At 38.7% G+C, this 17,851-nt stretch overlaps 1 protein-coding gene across 1 annotated transcript in view; it reads left to right on the top strand.

The window, feature by feature from the left end:
* NAALADL2 (N-acetylated alpha-linked acidic dipeptidase like 2) overlaps positions 1 to 17,851 on the top strand; it is a 240,202-nt gene that overhangs the window by 65,455 nt on the left and 156,896 nt on the right. Inside the window, exon 4 of the mRNA XM_074153553.1 lies at positions 4,890 to 5,009. Within this exon, the coding sequence (XP_074009654.1) occupies positions 4,890 to 5,009 (120 nt within the window). The remainder of the gene's footprint in view (positions 1 to 4,889; positions 5,010 to 17,851) is intronic.

Genomic DNA, 17,851 nt, shown 5'->3' with positions numbered 1-17,851 from the left:
AGGAATACGAGCCTGACTGTGCTACCGAACATTTTCATAGCTGCGGCACCCACGGTCCTCACCTCCTCGTTACTTTGTGCAGAAGCCGTTCATTAATACGAGTCAACAGGTTGGTGTTTGATAAAATATATTCATAATTTGAGATTACTGAACTGTGGCATTAACAACAGGTAGCATTAAGAGGAGAAGATTTTTCACCACAGCCATTCTATATGCTACTTTTGGTTTTGGTGTAAGTTTACAGCTTTCAGATAAGATTTCTTTCCGATTGCTCAGTACCGACCTTAATGTGTTACCTTCAGAAATAACAGTGAAACTATTTGCTTAGATGTGGTGCTTTACTCTGGAATTCCCAGCCTTGATAGCTAGAGCAGATCTGCACCTTCTTATCTGCACTGACTCCATCTGCGTTTTGGTGGTTGTGAGAAACATCCCTTCCTGGGATGTACTGGCTTTGAGGTTTGGGATTTTTTTCCTGTGGATTTTTCCCTTAATCTTTTTCTGTCTTGTGTGTCACTGGCCAATCAGCCACAATCGGCCTCTTATCCCAGTGTACTGGATGCAGATGTATAATGCTGTTATTGAATTCCTTTCCTCATACAAGTCAGCTGAGCGATAACAATGCGATATGAAAAACATATTTCCATTATTATTTTTACCTAATTAACTTGGCCTTTTTTTTAATTGCCTCGGCATTTGCAAAGAAAGGAAAGTTATAAAATAGTATCCAGCATCTTCGCGACCCCAGCTGCCACCTACTTCATACAGTAATTAATACTTTTCCAAGACCTATCTTACACTTTTTCATCCATGACTGGATGAAGTTTGCTGTTTTATTCTCTTTCATTTTGGAGATAAGTAGAAGAAATTGGGAAAAGATCCTTGATTGTCTTGATTGTGGCATTTTCAGGGTGCTTGTTTTCTCTGGTTTGGGGGGATTTTATCATAGTTTTTAAGATAGAATGTTTACAACTCATTGAGCATCAACTTGGGACTTAGAAACTAATAATAAGTCTAACGTAAAATAATTACTTTTCCTAAAAATGTTTGTTTTATTACCCACCCCTACTTCATTTCATGCATGGGGGAATACTACTGAACTCCAAGTTGCACATCACAATTTGTTCCTAAATAGTCATATCTTTCAAACAGCATCGCATGAAACAATTTGGAGAGTAAGTACCTAATTCAAATGGCTAAAACAACTCATTCTTTAGCAGTTTCCCGGTTTCAGAGTAAGAGGATTTACCCTGATTTATCTGAACCTGGTAGACAAGTGATCTTTTTCAGCATATGATAAAAGGATGAGTTCTCTTTTGTTTTTTAAACAGAATTATCCTACCAAAGGGAAGCAGTTTTATCAAATATGGGTAACCTGGGGGTGAGGTGTTTTGCTTTTTTAAAATCTGGAGTGTGTGAAATGAGGATTATGTCATGTAAGCATTTCTAAAAAAGAAAGAATAGAAAATTTAATCTTTATTCATTCTTGAAGGTGTTAGGAATGTTGTGACTGAAAGAGCAACATGTGACATAAATTTCTCAATGGGTTATTGAGAGGGTAGCACTCTTTGGATTCGATAGCATTCTTTAACGTTATTTTAAAGGTATATTTTTGCTATATTTATCCTAGAAGTAAAAGGTCCAATTGGTTGAGCCCCAGTAGATTGAATAAAAACAAAACTGACTACTCTAAGCTAGTGTTGCTGTACTAGATTTGATGAGATGTTGTTATTAAGCAGTGTAAAAGATTTTACATTTTTATTACAAATTTTACTAAAGTATTCAAGTGTAGAAAAAAGGAAGGACTAGGAATGATTTTTAAAACTATATTTATAATTTAATGTCGACCTATTAGTTTCTTGACTGTACTGGCAAAACATTATGACTTTGTTCTACACTCTTCCAGTGGGTTATTGCCTTTGGGAGGGGAGGAGCCACGTGTAGTTTCACTCGAGAGAAGATTTTTTTCCATTTTTTTGGTCATTTTAACTGAAGTTCGATTTGAGATTAGCTGTGCAGACCCCCAGCTGCTACGCTATATGTGATGTTACCAGGATACGATAACTTACTTGGGCAGACACGTGCAATGTTTTTGCCAACAGCTCCCAAAAAGGTAAAATTAAGGGTCAAAGATTTGTGATGAGAAGAGAACCACTTCGAAGCTGCAGTGAAATATGAGTGTGCAAGTGCCCCTAAAGTTGGACAGTAACAAGAGGCTTAGGTCGTACGTATTTTCAGGCAAGTGCAAAAAAGAAAGACTTCTACTATATTGAGCTTTGACATATCCTTCACGTGGAAGATGTGGAATGAAAGCACATGTAACTCTTTGTTATATTACACCCAGCTGCTTTTTCATTATGTAATGACTTCTTACATGTGCTCTCGATGGATGAATGTATTTAATAGCTGTGGCGTTGGGGCTTGCTTTTAACATTTGGAGCAAAGAACGTGGTTTGCAGAGTGTTTGGGGCAGCAGGGAGTCAAGTTCTCACATAATTAAAAAATGAGCTGTGCTTTTGTAGGGCCTTTCATTCAGCTCGTTGTTGAGCTCATGTGTTGCCTGGGAAAGACCGATGAGTAGCTCTCGAAGATGCAGTTTGCATCCATAAATTAACTAAGAACATCCAAGGGCAGTTGCTAAATGCATTAATAATTGTGCAAACATGTAGTTTTGTTGTTTACAGAGCGGTGGGTATCACCCTGGAGGAGCAGCGAGCAAAAACGGTGTGCAGAGAAGCAGGGCATGAATGTAGATGGGCAGGGCTGGCATTTTCACACAGGCGTACGGTAGAAGCAAATGGGTTTGATGCTTCATTATGTTATATCTTTGTGTATTGATTTTGCCTCAGGAAAATTCAGCGGAGTTTCTCTCACACAAATGATGAAAGCTCTGATTTTCAGTTTGCTTGAGGGGAAGTGGGAAGGGCATTGGGTCCAAAGGAATTAGATTAGAGGTCTGCCCAGAAATCAACCTAGATAGAACTTCTGAAGCCATAAGACTTCTGAGACTAATAATTATTGCACTAAAGTGTATCTATTTGTACCTACATATCTGTAGATGCAAATAAAAATAAAGCTGAGGTCTACAGAACGAGGTAAAATCTGTATGAACTTCAAGGAATGGCACTGGTTAATTCTCTTTCCTCTTTATAACCAGGGGCACCAGATGAGGTAAAACGCAAAATAGCTTCCGTTAGTATAAAACTTCTTCCCTTGATTTATCATACTTCTCACATACGATGATCACATAGGAAAAAATTTATATTAGATTTCAGCCTGTAGTCACCATTTGAATTTTCTTATGAAATAGTTTTCAGGTTCTTTAAAAATTAAAACCCCCACATATTTCAGAAGAAACTGCGTGAAGTGCAAGATCTTCTGTCCCTACATGTCAGTATTTGGTGTTAAATCTGATGTTTCCCTGTTCCAGGAAGTGTTTTATAACTTTGGCTGACCTTTCTCAATGCCTGGTTTATACAGCACTGATGACATGTTACAGATTTAGCAACTTGTTAACTTGAAAATGTAAAAGAATACGTTTAAGAAGACAAGGTACCTTAGCAAAATTTTTGTATGATTTCAACTTAAATATTGCAAACTCAATACAAAATATTCAGATACAGTTCTATAAGGATAAGCACTTTCCTGAAATACCGCTGTTCAGGATTCGAGTAAAATTTCACACATCCTACGTATCCAGAACAACTCCTGGAATTTAAACAGTTGCTGCAGAGATGCCCAAAATCAGAACTGTTGCCTTTGGCAATGAGTCCGTGCTTCAGCTACCAAAACTGAACCGAAATTTTCCCATCTTGTACTGCTCCTCTTATTTTAATTTTTAAGCACTCGTGTAATATTCTTGTGTCTTCTTGTACTTGTGTTTTATGGGAAAACTGTGTAGGGATTTAGAGGTTCCTGAATGTCCTTGATGGTGTCCTGAGAGCTTCACGGCATTCTAAAATAATAATGTAGAAGACTGATTATCCTCATGCTTGGTCCTCACCAGAATTTATTGCTATGAATGTGTGAGAAAAATGCCCTTGGTCATTCTTAATTTATATATATATAGAAAATATATAATTTTATATATATATATATATATAAAATCCTTGAAAACACATCTTGAAGTGTTTTTCCATCACTGCCAGTGCTTGACATTTAATAATAACTTAGACCTTTACTAGACATTCTTGCAGTGTCCTAACTGAAAAGCTGAAGATCTTCATGCTCTAAATGCTTGATTCAGTTGGAAATAATTTAAAAATATGTATTAAGAGAAAAGTTTACATATGAGAGCAGTGTTGTCTGTTATCGCTGTGGTTATCTGAGTATAATGCTTGGATAACTGATGGATTATAAGCAAATAACTCAATATTTAAAATAAGGCTGCGTAGGAATCATGTAAGGCCACATAATAAAACTGTACATTGGTAGAGTATGTATTACCTGTATATTTTTCCAAGTGACCAGTATAATCATGCACTCATTTTCTGAAATGCTTTACAAGACTGTGATTCCTTTTAAGAAAACGAACAGAAGTGTGTTAGTATCCCTTACGTGGCTTTAAATACATTCCTGTAGCTAACGAGGGGAAATCCTCATCACAGCCAGCACCACTTCTTATAACCACTGGCAAAAAAACCATTGGGTTTTTCTATCACAGCTGATGAATTGTGAATGAAAACTGCAAAGATACAAATCTGTCTGTCAGATGGAATTGTCAAGCTCGTTGTGATTACAGGCATTCCCAATTAGGAAGTGGGGGTAAGGGAATTGCAGAACTCTGCTCAGGTGCTGGTATTTACTCGAACAACTTAGTTGCTGTGGAAGGAGCACCCTCAGTGGTGCGTGGTGACACTTATAGCTTGATTTTTGTCTTCTCTTTGCAGGCAGAACTTGTTGATGTACAGTATGGGACCGTGGAAGACTTGATCCGGATTCAAGCCGTTACAAACGTGACCAAAAAAATTGCACTTCTGAAGCTCGGACAATCACCCCTGCTCTATAAGGTTAGCCGAACGCTTGTTGCACTTCAGCTGAATTCTTTATTTGGGTTTTTTTTTCAGTTTCAAAATATCAAATCAAGGACTGTCCCATCCTATCAAAATAAGTCAGCATTTACTGGTGTTCAGATTCTTCCTTAATAGTAGCCCCGGTGATCTGCGGTGCCTTTTATGTGTTACAGTTATTTATTTTGCTGCGTGTCTTACAGTCCCCCAGTAGTGGGCTATATTTTCTCTGCATGTCCTGTAAGCCTTCTGGCAAATAAAGAAATCCCTAAAAGAAATAATAACGCAATAAAAGGCAACTGAGATCAGGAATAGTTGGATCGTGTCTTCTAAAAATGTACGTATAACACTGCAATGAAATCTTTTGTTTCGGAATAAACGTGTGTAGAGTAGGTGGGTGCTGGGTGTCGTTAGGGCAAAATGCTGCAAAATCACTGGGATTTACTGGTCTATGGCTGGGTTTCCACCAGTTCAGAACAAGAACTGTGTTTTTCTTCCGCTCCTTCCTTCCTTCTTCTTTGGTTGCAGTTATGCTCGGGGAGGGATGTACGGGGCAGGGGGTGTGTGTCCGTTCTTTCCCCTCCAGCTCCAGCGCTGGCAGAGAGCGCAGAGAGGGGGCTCACCATTCCACTTGTACATTAGGCTTAATAGACTCAACTTATAAACCACATTTACACTCTAAATGTCAAGTAACTGCCTTCGACTGCAAATATTTTATAAATAAAAATGCTGTTTTGCCTTTCAGAAAATACACTAGCCCAATAAATATTTAAACAATTCATTCCCAATTCACAAAAGCAATTATAAAAGAACAGTAACTCCAGATCTTATAATTAAGAGAATCAGGATCTGCTCTGTTGGCCGTAGAAGGTACAATTGGGACCACAACACAGGTTCACAAAATAACCATTTAATATATTTTTTTCTATGGGAATAATATTTGTCTCAATAAAAATGCCATTTTCAACTGAGTAGCTTTAGCTGTTTATTTGAATTATTTAGATGCAATCTAATTACGCCCGTGAAAGGTCAGTTATCATTGTTGGAACTTGGCTGTTGTGCATCATTTCCACCGATAGATCTTATTCTGCGTTTCACCGCTAGCTGTCAGAAACAATGAAATGGCAATTGGGGCTCATAAAGTAGGAATTCGATGAAGACGCAAAGTTTGCTGTAATAGCACTGCCTAAAGTGTCTACGAGATGGACTTTTTACCAATTTAATTTGTGTTCTTGTAAGCACTTACTATGTCTAAATTAGCAAGTAGCACAGCTTGAAGGAGCAGGGGAAAACAATCGGGGCCGAGAGCGGGGCATCTCAGGAGCTTTCAGTTTGGGTTGGCTGAAGTCTGGCCCCAAGAAGTAAATGCTAATTGCTGGCTGAGGTGTATTACTGTCCTGGTTTGAAGTAAAACCGAACCAATTTTCTGTTCTGTAACTTTACATCCTAGCTCGGCCTCCTCTAACTCTCTGAAATTAACGGCAGATTGTGGAGAAAACTGCTCGTTCTCAGAATGATAAGCCCAATGTTTGTGCTCCATGCCAAGGAATGGTGAGCAGGGAGGCCCTTGCTTATACTTATTGCCATAACAACCAAGGGCAGCCAATTTCGTTATTTGCCCCCTTAGAGGGTCGGAAACGGAAAAAATGTAGAGGGGTCACATCGGTGGGGAGGAGTGGACAGGAGAGGTGACCCAAACCTGACCAACTGGGGTATTCCATCCCATCTGCCCCATGCTCAGTATAAAAGCTGAGGGATCAAAGGGTCAGCCCCCTTCCTGCGATGGCTGACGTCCAGAGAGGACTCTGTTCATCTGCCTTTGATCCCGATCCGTGTGTTCCTGACTCCAGAGCTGGAATCCAGTTCCCATTCGTCACTGAGTCCAGTCTGGGACTTCCCCAGTGCCTGCCGGTGACGTGACTGTCATCCTGGGAGTTTGATACGGTTTTGTATATATTGTATCTATTTCATTATTTTCTTCTTTATTTTTATTTTAATATTAATTCTTCATTAAAGTAGTTTAGTTCATTCTAAACTTCTGAATCTCCTTATCTCTTTCTCCTCCTCTCTCCTCTTTTAGGGGGGGGGAAGGGGGGAAGGGCCATCTGCCGGTCCGGTTTTGGTAAATTCAGCCAAAACCACGACAGTTACCCACATAGGCTACACTTCGGTGCTCAGCTGCTATTCCACAAGAATCCATTTTGCACGTTTAGAGTGGAAATTACACAAATTGAGCCCAAAGTATGGTATGATCTGGAGATCGTCTTCAAACGCGTACTCAGGATCTGAGCTAAAAATCCAACTCCCCAAACCTCCTTTTTGTGTTCTGCTCACGCAGGTAGGGAGTTTGCCCTTTATTTGTGATTTCTTCTTTTTGAGGTTGTAAACTGTCTTTTTTTAGAATATAAATGGTGTCTCTTTGGCTGTGAAATGGTTGTAAGCTATTAAAAGTATGAGGAAAATATATAGGAAGATATCAGAAATAGGTTCTTCTTTCATAAGGAATATTTGAAGTGAAAGATTTCTGAAAACAGCAAGTCCTGCTGGTTTAAATGGACCCCGTATCTCACGGAATCCACTTTTTGTAACTTTTTTCCCCGTAACGTTTATGTTTCTGTACTTAGCGAGTCTCACGTTTCTGTTGCAGCAGATACTTACCACTGCCTGCATTTTCCTTACCTCGGTCTTCCACGTGCTTGGTTTTGCATCACATTAAAACAGAACAGTAGTTCATAACAGAGCTGTCACTGTATATACATATATTTTTACTGGTTTTCTTCCTAATTTCTGTATTTAGCTTGTATTTTTTTCACATTTTAATGTTCTGTAATTTCTCATTATTATTACTTTATATTACGCAAATATCTCATTCTGCATTTGGGTCCAAACCGGGATATAGATCCTGCACTGAGGTTTCATCTTCATAACCGAGTTTCTAATCACGTCTCTTATTTTTCAGCTTTGCGTTTTCCCTCACATGGGTACGCTTTTTGCCTCTCTCTCTTTTACTGCCGTCATCAACTGCTGTTTTTCATGTGGTTTTCCTATTTTCCCCTTTTGTGTTTTTAATTTGCCTGCCTTTTTTTTTTTTTTTAAAATCTCGACTGTTCTTTCTCTCCATATTGAGTCCATTGGAAAAAGCCTGAAAGAAATAATAAAGTGCTGCTGGCAGAAAACTCACCATGAAAACTGAACAACATTTCTTTAGTCTTTGCATCCCATTACGAGCAAGAAATATGTGCTGGTTGAAAACAGTTTGATGTACAAAGGGATAATCTATAGAAATAAGCCCAAGTGATGGAAATATGACTATTTGGAAAAATAATTGTATTACTGACAATATTTTTGCTGTAGAGGTTTAGTTTGGTATTTTATGGAGATTGGATAGGGTACAACATTTGGGGGAGGATCAAGGTTGGGAATAATTTGGAGCTTCTATTTTCCGTATTTAGGACTGGGCCCGTCTCTCATATCTTCAGACACACTGAAAACAACAGACAGGGTTCAGAGCTTGGAGTAACTTGGAGTTGGAATATACAGGGAATTTGGAGTATGCAGAAAAGCCTGAAGTTCATGTGCTGTTAGAATATGCAGTTGAATCCTTAATATCATGAATTCTGATTACATTTTGTCAAGTTCATAAATTTAAGCTGCTTTGCGAGAATAAGATTTGTAGAAATCTGACCTTATTTTTGTAATTGAGTATGATTTCCAGATTTTACTGGGAGTGTTATATTTCTGTTCCACTGAAACAGAAGGTAGCGTCTGATCGGGGCAGGAGGGGCAGCAGCTGTGGCAGGGGACAGGTTTCCTGGAGCGTTGGCAGAGCCACACGGACACATCTCCATCCCTTAAACTGGACCTTTTCAAGGAGAGAATATGTTACTGCAGCCACATATTAAAAGAAATAACATGGCCCCTGCCTTTATAGCAGGGTAAAGTGTAAAAAAGAGCATTGACTCTGGGGGGGGAAAACTAGATAGAGCTTACATTGCTCTGATAAAAAGAATAGATTAAGAGAGATATGTATTAATGTATATATAAATCAAAGTGGAGCTTTAGAAAGGGGTTTAGCCATTGACGTGGCACTATTAAGATCAGTAAGAGAGCAAGACTGCAGCCTGTTATAATACTAATATTATTAGCGGGAGAAAAGAATGGTAGAAATGCTTCAAGGGCTGGAGCAAGTTACAGTATGGCAAAGGCAGAGTCATTTTCAAATGCAACTGAAAGGTTTAGGAATTTAATACTCCCAGCACCTGGAGTGATAATTTCCTACACCAGCCCAGCTAAGCCAGCGGAGTGAGGAGAGAAGCGTACAGGGAGTACTCATGACGCATAGAAATCTGTCTCTGTACCCAGAATAATTCTCGATCCTGAATAACTGACAGAATAAAAAAAATTTAAGTACTATGGCTACTCCTTGTGGCTAGTTTGAGAGACTTCTAAGAGCTGGAATAAAAAGGGGACTGGATGAAGGAAGAAGAAAATCTTGAGGAGAAGGCTGAAACGAGACAAATGTAGAACAGCAGTGAAGCACAGCTTCAGGAATTAACTGCCATGAAAAAGGTGGAATAGTTGCTTCCTCACGCCTTCAGATTGAAAGTGAGTGTTTCTGGGGTTCGGGCTACAAAGAAAATCTGTGTTTTGGTGGAAGACAGGTTATTGGAATCACTGTTGAACTTCAGCAACCAGTTAGATACAGGAGGTCAGAGCAGACTCACTAATGTCCTTGAATCAGGAGGATACGTAAATGTGGGGGAAGATGGTGGAATTTATTACTAGTGATTAAGGAAATCACTTCTGCGATGTAGACTCATCTTGAGAAAGAGCAACTTGAGTTGGCTGATGTGTTTGTAGACGAGAAACATATTCCGATAGTATACTACGTGTGTTGACAGAAACTGATGAAACCACCTCGCTGCCACCCAGCTCCTCTGCCCCGAAACTCCTCTGAGCCTTTTTCACCACTGTGAGCCCAGAAGAGAAGCCAGAGGAGGCTTTTTCCAGAGCGAGCTCCACAGTGGTTTCAATATCCAGCCTCTGGAAATACCATCGCTGCATTCCTTTTTTGAAAAATGTTGCGAGTCTTGATCGTGATTTAATCTTTTGAGGTTGGGATTTGAGAAAAAGCCATAATTTCTGTCCTAAATTAACTTTTAATAGAGTAACAAAAGCCCTGAAGGCCAAACCACTTCATCTTTAAAATGTTCACATATTAACATTTCTTCCACATCCATTAAATGAAGATGTTGTTCTAATGTGTAAATATCTAAATTTATTTTAATAATTTACTGCTTTCATAAATATTAATAAAATTGCTTTTTAACTGTCATAAAATTTGGAAATGTGGATGCTTGCATGTTTATGCAGAGGTTATTGGCAGGCACTTATGGATAAGGATTTACTAAATGGAAAATATTGAAGATTCCCAGAATAAAGGCAATTTGCGAAAAGGCTTCTATTTAACAACTGTGTTAGTTTTAAATAAGTTTACTTTGAAAAAAGTAATTTCACTTTTCTACTGCCTGCGTTGTTTATTTCTTTCCCTTTGGTACTTTTTATGGCTAGCACATAGAACTATGAAGATCACATTTTAAATCTCCATTTAACTAGGACTGACTCTCTCTTTCTCTCCCTATATATACACATTATATGTGTGTGTATATGTATATACGTATGAAGATATATATACAGTGCACTATATAAATATCTATATAAACTATATTGAACAAAATGGTTTTTAGGGAAATTCGACACTTTGTATTTGTTTCATTATTAAGGACACTGTGTTTGGGGTTTTTTTGTAGGATGGAATTTTTTCCGAGGTGCTTAAAGTCTTTATGTACCCATTTCCCATGTGAGTGCTATGGAATTTTTAATGCTGTTATATCCCCTCCCAAAGCCCTTCTTGAAAATTCGAGCCATACGTATAGGTAGTGTGGATAGAAGTTATAGAAGCATATAAAACTAGACCTGGAGATCTGGATCTGAAGGCATCATCTAGTAACATCCCCTTCAGTAGCATCCTGTTTCTCAGGTTTTCTCTGATATATCATCCTTTTAAAATCTTTCGTGTTCTTAACCTTCCCCCTACTTAAACAGCTTCTTTAATCTGTTAGATATAATCCAGTCTAAAGAAGGCTTCCTTATAATTTCCTTCTCTGCTTCCTATGCAAGAAAATTCTGAACCAAAGCCTTCAAAAAACATACCAGACAATAGTCTGTACCAAAAAGCTGTTTATGTACTTGAGGTTTCACACTGCCATCAGTCCTCTGTTTTGGATGCTTCTTTTAGTCTCCTATTTACTTCTTCCTGATTTCATGATTCTTGGAATGATGCACAAGCTGTTTTGCTCTTTAGTGGTTACTGAGAAAATCTACGTTTGTTTTGGGTCTCCATCGGAAAGTGTATCAAATTTAAGAGATTGGTAGACATCGTTCTCAGTTATATTCCTCCTGCTTTGACTGATGTCAACGCTTTCTTATCCTTTTGAACAACAGGAATGAGCCATAACAGCTAATTAGAGAAGCCTGGAGACACCCTGCCTCTACCATAAATCTTTTCTGTGTTGCGGTGACTAAGAAATCCACCCCCAGCCCACACGTACCTGAGTTAAAACAAATCTCTGTGCACAGATTTATCCCTTAATGCTTCATCCTGAGGCCATATTTTAATTTTTTATTAGTAAACTTAGTACTGACTGTGATACGTTTTTTTTTTTTCTCCTCTGTATGAGGTACTACGGGAAGGAAAATCGAGAAATGATACTGACGTCTGAAACCTATAGTTGATGATTAACAAAAAAAAAGAACCTCAAAAGAGTGGTTTTCTATTGCTGATTGGAACCGAATCATGCTGAGGTTGATTGTTCAGTTCCTAGAAAGCTGTTACCACCCAGAATAGTTTAAACTGAGCACATCAATTTACCTCGTACTTAATGCAGCATTGGGGGATGATGTACTGTGACCTGTACCACCTAAGAGTGAAACAATGCCAGCGCACTTAGACATCCAATCCGTGTCTGGCCAGATGAATACCAAATAGTTGAAAAAAAAAATTTGCTCTTTTATCCCTTTAGTCAAATGCGCTGCAGTAAATAAAAGCAGAGTGAGAATTCCTTCTTTATACAGTATAAACGGGGGAAAGTAAATTCCCTCTTGCAAGCAGTCAGAAGACTATGTAAAGGGTGGGGTAGGAGAAAAGCAATTGATGTCTGGAAGGAAGCATAATTGTAGCACAACTTGTCAATATTCTCAAGTAATTAACATTTTGGTTGCATCAGTAAAAGGACTTTTGGTTATTACTCATTTCCTTCTCAATTCCAAAGCCCTGGATTTGTTTGAATGGAAGCAGAAATGTGCTATTAGCAGAGTAAACGAGGGGACGTGTAAGTTAAATGAGCAAAAGTAGATATCGATTATTCTGCATTTCTGATGCCACAGAATTTTGCCTGAATGTTTTGAGAAGTCATTTCAGTTCTGCAGACATACCTGTATTCCCACTTGTAGTTCCTATTCTCTCCTTCCCTTCTGGGTTGATACTGAAGTTGCAAAGTCCCCCTGCTGAATCAAACGCTGATTCTCAGCTGTTTCACTGGGTCCTGTTATCTTCAGTAACACCGAACACTTAATTTTCTCTTGGGAAAATAATTCTAAATATTCATATACTCAACTGGGTGTTTAATTGCACGTTCACTACATATATTAAATGCATCCTTTGAAAAATTATTTCGGCTCCCATTATGAATCCCTGTTTCCCGAGGGAAAGGGCTGACCATTTTATAGCAGGTCTCCTCTTTTTAGTACAATAGGCTTAAATTGGGTGAGATTTAGCGTAATGGAAGCGTAAGTGGCTTCCATTCAAAAACCGAGTATGGCTGACTCATAAAAATTTCATTCTGGGGGCTTCTCAAGCTCTTGTCACATTTTAGAGGTGCGAAGCCCAAGCATAATTTTCTATTTTATCAAGCCCTTAAAAAGTGAGTGGCAAATGCAATCATCCAATTTACTGTCTGAGTGCTATGTCCTGATAAATGGTGCAAAGTCAAGTGAAATGGCTTTGCTGGGAGGCAATTGTCCTGAGGCAGAGCTGAGCGAAGGCAATCCATTGCCTCTATTTATACCTCGGAGCCCCAAATCCACGCAGCTGATCAGCTCCTCCTGTGGAGGGCAACAGGAAAGGCTTGAGCTCTTTGTCTTTCCATCGTAAAATGTAAACCTGTTGAATTTGCTCTTTCTGCAGAAGCACTGGCCATGCTTCTGCAAGCGGTACCGGCACTTTTTCTGCTGCTTATAGGGGGAATTACAGGCATTTTTTCCTACCCAAGCTGCTAATTGAGCTGGCCCTTCAGATTAGTTGAGCGTGGACTTCACAAAAGAGCCATTTGAGAGACAAATTGCCTGGGCCTATTTTTCATCTCGTGTTTCCAACACATACTGTTTGATTTCAACAACAGCTGAGGAAGTGAAAAAGGAAGCGGGAAGTACAGAAGCACTGAGTAGAGATGAGGAGTGAATATATAAAATCTCATCCTGCCGGAACAGGTCTCTCGGCCTTTTGGTTCTTTGAAAGCGTCAGCCCCTGGACTAGCAGGAGGAAGGCAACCCCTGCCATTAATCTTTAGAACTCCCCACCTGAACGACTCTGCAAAGGATAAGTACAGACCAGTGCTGTCCATGCTGCTTATTTTATATTTTCTGGAATAGTGACCAAAGGAAAAGGTCTCCTTTCTTCAGGCAACAAGGGTTTTAGAAGTACTTTCCTCATTCTGTAGTGGCTTTGGATTTTATGGCGTGTTCTGTAGTAGTTACTGGTTTATTATTGTATTAAAAAGAAGTTATGACTATTTTCTGGCCTTTTTATGCTCTTTTAGGTCTTTTTTTCTAGTTTCACAGTAATTACTTCTTGATAATCAGTTCATATACATGTCTGTGAACTGATTTGAAAGGTATCAAAAGTCATTATCGTTGAACAAAGTATTTATGTAAAACTTTATTTAAGAGTTTCCAGAAGGAAATAGTTATGTTCCTAAAATCAGTGTTTTATTTGATAAACCAGGATGTCACAGATTACTCGACTGAAGAATGATTTTCGACCCTCGTGATCTTATTTTTTTTTTTATCCTTTAAAATGCAGTTAACACAGTTTAAAAAAAAAATGTCTCGGTAACCCAGTGGGTTCTCTGAATAATAACACTTTTGAAGCTGGTCCTACAGCTTAGGAAATACAGCCAGATCCAGCCCTTGGTTTGATTTGCATTTGTTCTGCATTGGCTTTAGAGACTCATCTCTGAAAACTGGTTCACAAAATCAGCACCTGTGATTTATGTCTGAAAATCTGAATTCTGCCCTTTCGAACACACCCGTAGTTTGCATTGTATCAGAACTTTGAGCAGAATGCTGATAGCCAAGCTTTTCTCTGGCATCAGTGGAACGAGGGGTTTTATACTTTACATTCTATAGCCTATGGAGGTTTTTTATTATTTTCCCTGGGGTTATTTGATGCAGTATTTTCAGATCTTCTGTAGCTGGAATTTGGTGGGACATAGCTGGATAAAATATATAACTGCTTGTCCTCGGGGTTTGGGGAGGTCTTTTTTTTTTTGAGGGAGAGATGGTTTTTAGCATTTTCGTTTTTTCTTTCTTTATATGATGCTGAAGAAGCCGTAGAACACCAAAGTCAAAATTTCACTCTTAGCCATTTGGGTCCTTTGATGCCTGTGCATGAATTTGAAAAGAAAACCACCAAGTTCATCATTACAAATATAATTGGCACCCGCTTTGCAAGTACAGCGACAGCCGCTTGGAATATTTCATTTGGATTGCCAAAACATTAAACTAACCTTCTGTGCAGGAGGCAATTCTTCCACACTGAACATATTTTCACTTAACAGGAGAAGATTGTGCATTTCAATGTGAGAGCTCGGGCATTTTCATTTTGTCTTTAAGGTCGGAATGAAAAATTCACAGACAGCAACAGGCGCAGCAAAGTTAAACATCTTCTCTGTTTTCTCTAGATCTAGCTCTAAGTAAAAGGCAACTTGCTTCAATTTATATGTTACTCTACTCTTTTCTCATCTTTTTAAGTGGGTTTGGGGTTTGTGGAGTTTTTTTGTTGGGGTTTTTTTGTTGCTTTTGTGTAGGGTTTTGTTTTGCTTAGTATAGAGTATGTTCTAAGCAATGTTCTGAGAGCAATTAATTTTTCCATAATTGAAGCTGGATTTGTAATCTCTCATGGTGGCTTGTTTTTTTTTTATTTTTGCTTTTTTATTTAAAAACATTGGGTTTGATGCTTTTTTTATACAAATGGTCAATCGAAGATGTTGCATCCAAAAAGATTTCTGAGCTTCCTGACGCTCATTGGGAGGGAAAACGAAAGTCACGTGATCACAGTCACCGGAACCTTAAATTAAAATTGGTGGGGGCTACTTTCCTAAGTTAGCTTGGGATGCCATAAAATAACAAGTAACGTTTTTCATTAATAGTTCTAAATTTCCCGTCACTTTTACACTTCAAATTTCTCTAAAAATTAGGCTCTTCATCTGATTAAAAAAAACCCCAACCAAACAAATCAAAACCCCCACTTGTAAAGAATTGTCAAGAGTCGTAGTACGTGCATTGGCTGCGGTTTGTCAGCGCAGCGCACAGTTATTTCTGGACACAGGTAATATTTTAGCTCGAGGATGGAGTATTTGCATTTTGTGAAGGCTAGAGGAGTGCCTGCACTGACAGTTGAACCTGTTATTTATGTTTTTCCACCGTAAATCATTATGCAGGCATCATAAGAACTCTTACCACGCAGCCTCAGAAGTGACCTTGAGGTGTCCTAGAGGGACCACCCTTTCAATAAGAAGGAAGCGTATTTTTCACTTATAAGTCAATCCTGGTTTTCCCTAGAGTGGGAACTGACTGTATTGCCTTTTATATCAGTATTCAGTTCTATGTGATGGCTTTATGATATAAAATGTCCACTGGGGAGCTCACCTGACAACTCATTTCAGTCAGGCCTCCTACTGCAATCTCAGAGGAAAAACGATAACATTTAATCCACTTAAACACCTGACCATGTCCCATTCCTATTTACCATATTATAGAGTGTAAGAAGAAAAGGCAAGTCCAAATCTGCTGGTTCAGGCGATTCTTGGATACCAGGTTTAAGAAATCTTTATGACAGATTAGAAATTAATTAGTCCTATGCATCCGACTGCTACAGGCATCGCTGTCTCTCAATGACCACGTGTACCATCTTAATTTCAGATTCTGTTAACAACGCATAAATGTGCGATAACATTGGATCTGCCATTTCAAATACCGGATAAATGTTGAGGTTTACGCAGGGTTTATGGGCTCCTTCTGTGCCCGGCAATGCAGGTTGTCTCTGCTGTAAGGTGCTGTGCGTGGACCGTAACAACGAGATACAGGGAAGACATTTGGAAAGAATTAGGAGGATTTTGACCAACCCTCCTTTTTCTGCATAAGCAGAATATACATACGTTGTATATAGCAGCAATCCCGTTGGAAACAGGCTATATATCTATCTTGTTTTGAAAGGTCTAAGAAATAGTTTAAGTCTCGTATTTACACAGCGCTTCACACTTGGCATTGAGGGGAGCATCTTTAAAAGGTGGCTTTTGCCCCAGCCAACAAAATCGGGTTGGAAGGGTGATACTTTTCTGTGATAAAAGTACAGAAATTTTCACTACAGCGTATTTAATATACATTTTCTTCCTTTTCAATGTAATAGAATTAATCAGAAATTAGCTAATTACAAGAGGTTGAGATCTTAGCATTTAAAAAAATGCGTATGAGGCTCTCATACCCAAAAATTTATTTCCTGTGCAACATTGTATATACGATATAATTTGTTTGCAAATGCCTGTAGTGTTTTGTTTTGATTTGCACATTTGTTTACATTAACTTTTTTTCTGGAAAACTTCTACCCTTTGCAAGTGTAAAATGGGTCTCACAAACGTACTTTGCATTTTTAAATGAGATGTTTATTAAAATGATTATTTCTTGATTTGTATTGTTTGCAACTAGACCTGACCGGGATGAATTTTGATGTGAGGCCCGTACAGATTCATCGAACGTTGCAAGGACTAAATCTGTTGTTCCCTACTACAAGTGCTTTATTTTCTTTGAAAATGAAATCATTTCAAGGCAGAGAGATTCAGAAAATCGGGATTGCTTCTAACCTACCAAAAGTGCAGAATCGTTCAAAGCTTTGTGATGGCAGCGGTGCCAGGGGACGAGTAGCTTAAATGTCCTATTTCTCCCTTCGTCTGTTCAGCAAACGAGCAGAATAAAACAAAGAGTACATTATTTAATTTGGGGAGAATGTATGTTTTAATGGCAAATTTAGTTTGATTATTAACATGACAAAGTTTATTTCTCACTAGAGAGAGAGGATTGATAGGGTGAGGTTTCTAGCATTCTTCTCTCGCTCCACAAGCATATAGAAACACAGCGCATTAAAACTTCCTTTATTTAATATCAAGAACATACTTTAGTGTGTTGCTTAGTATGTTTGACAGGAACACGTCCCCTTTAGCGAAAGAAGCCGTGTCTGGTGTTTATTCAGGTAAGACTCTCGTATGCTGATAAGGTCATGGCCATACCATAGTACTGTTAATGTTGACATGTTGTTACCATAAACTGTCACGGTGACGTGCACAATCGCTCATCCAGAATGATCGTCTGCTTCACTCTTCCGTCAAGAGGTTCTTATTGACCAGAAAGAAGTCTCCATCATTTACTGTGGGAACATAATGTAAGGAATGTCCTTTGTCAGCCTGATACTCCTACCCGGCACGGCTCGTGCTTCGGGGAAGTGTATGAGT

The sequence above is a fragment of the Numenius arquata genome, chromosome 9, assembly GCF_964106895.1.
Source record: "Numenius arquata chromosome 9, bNumArq3.hap1.1, whole genome shotgun sequence".
NCBI classification, from domain to species: domain Eukaryota; kingdom Metazoa; phylum Chordata; class Aves; order Charadriiformes; family Scolopacidae; genus Numenius; species Numenius arquata.
Note: the sequence above shows the minus strand (reverse complement) of the source record. Positions and strands in the feature narration are given on the sequence as shown.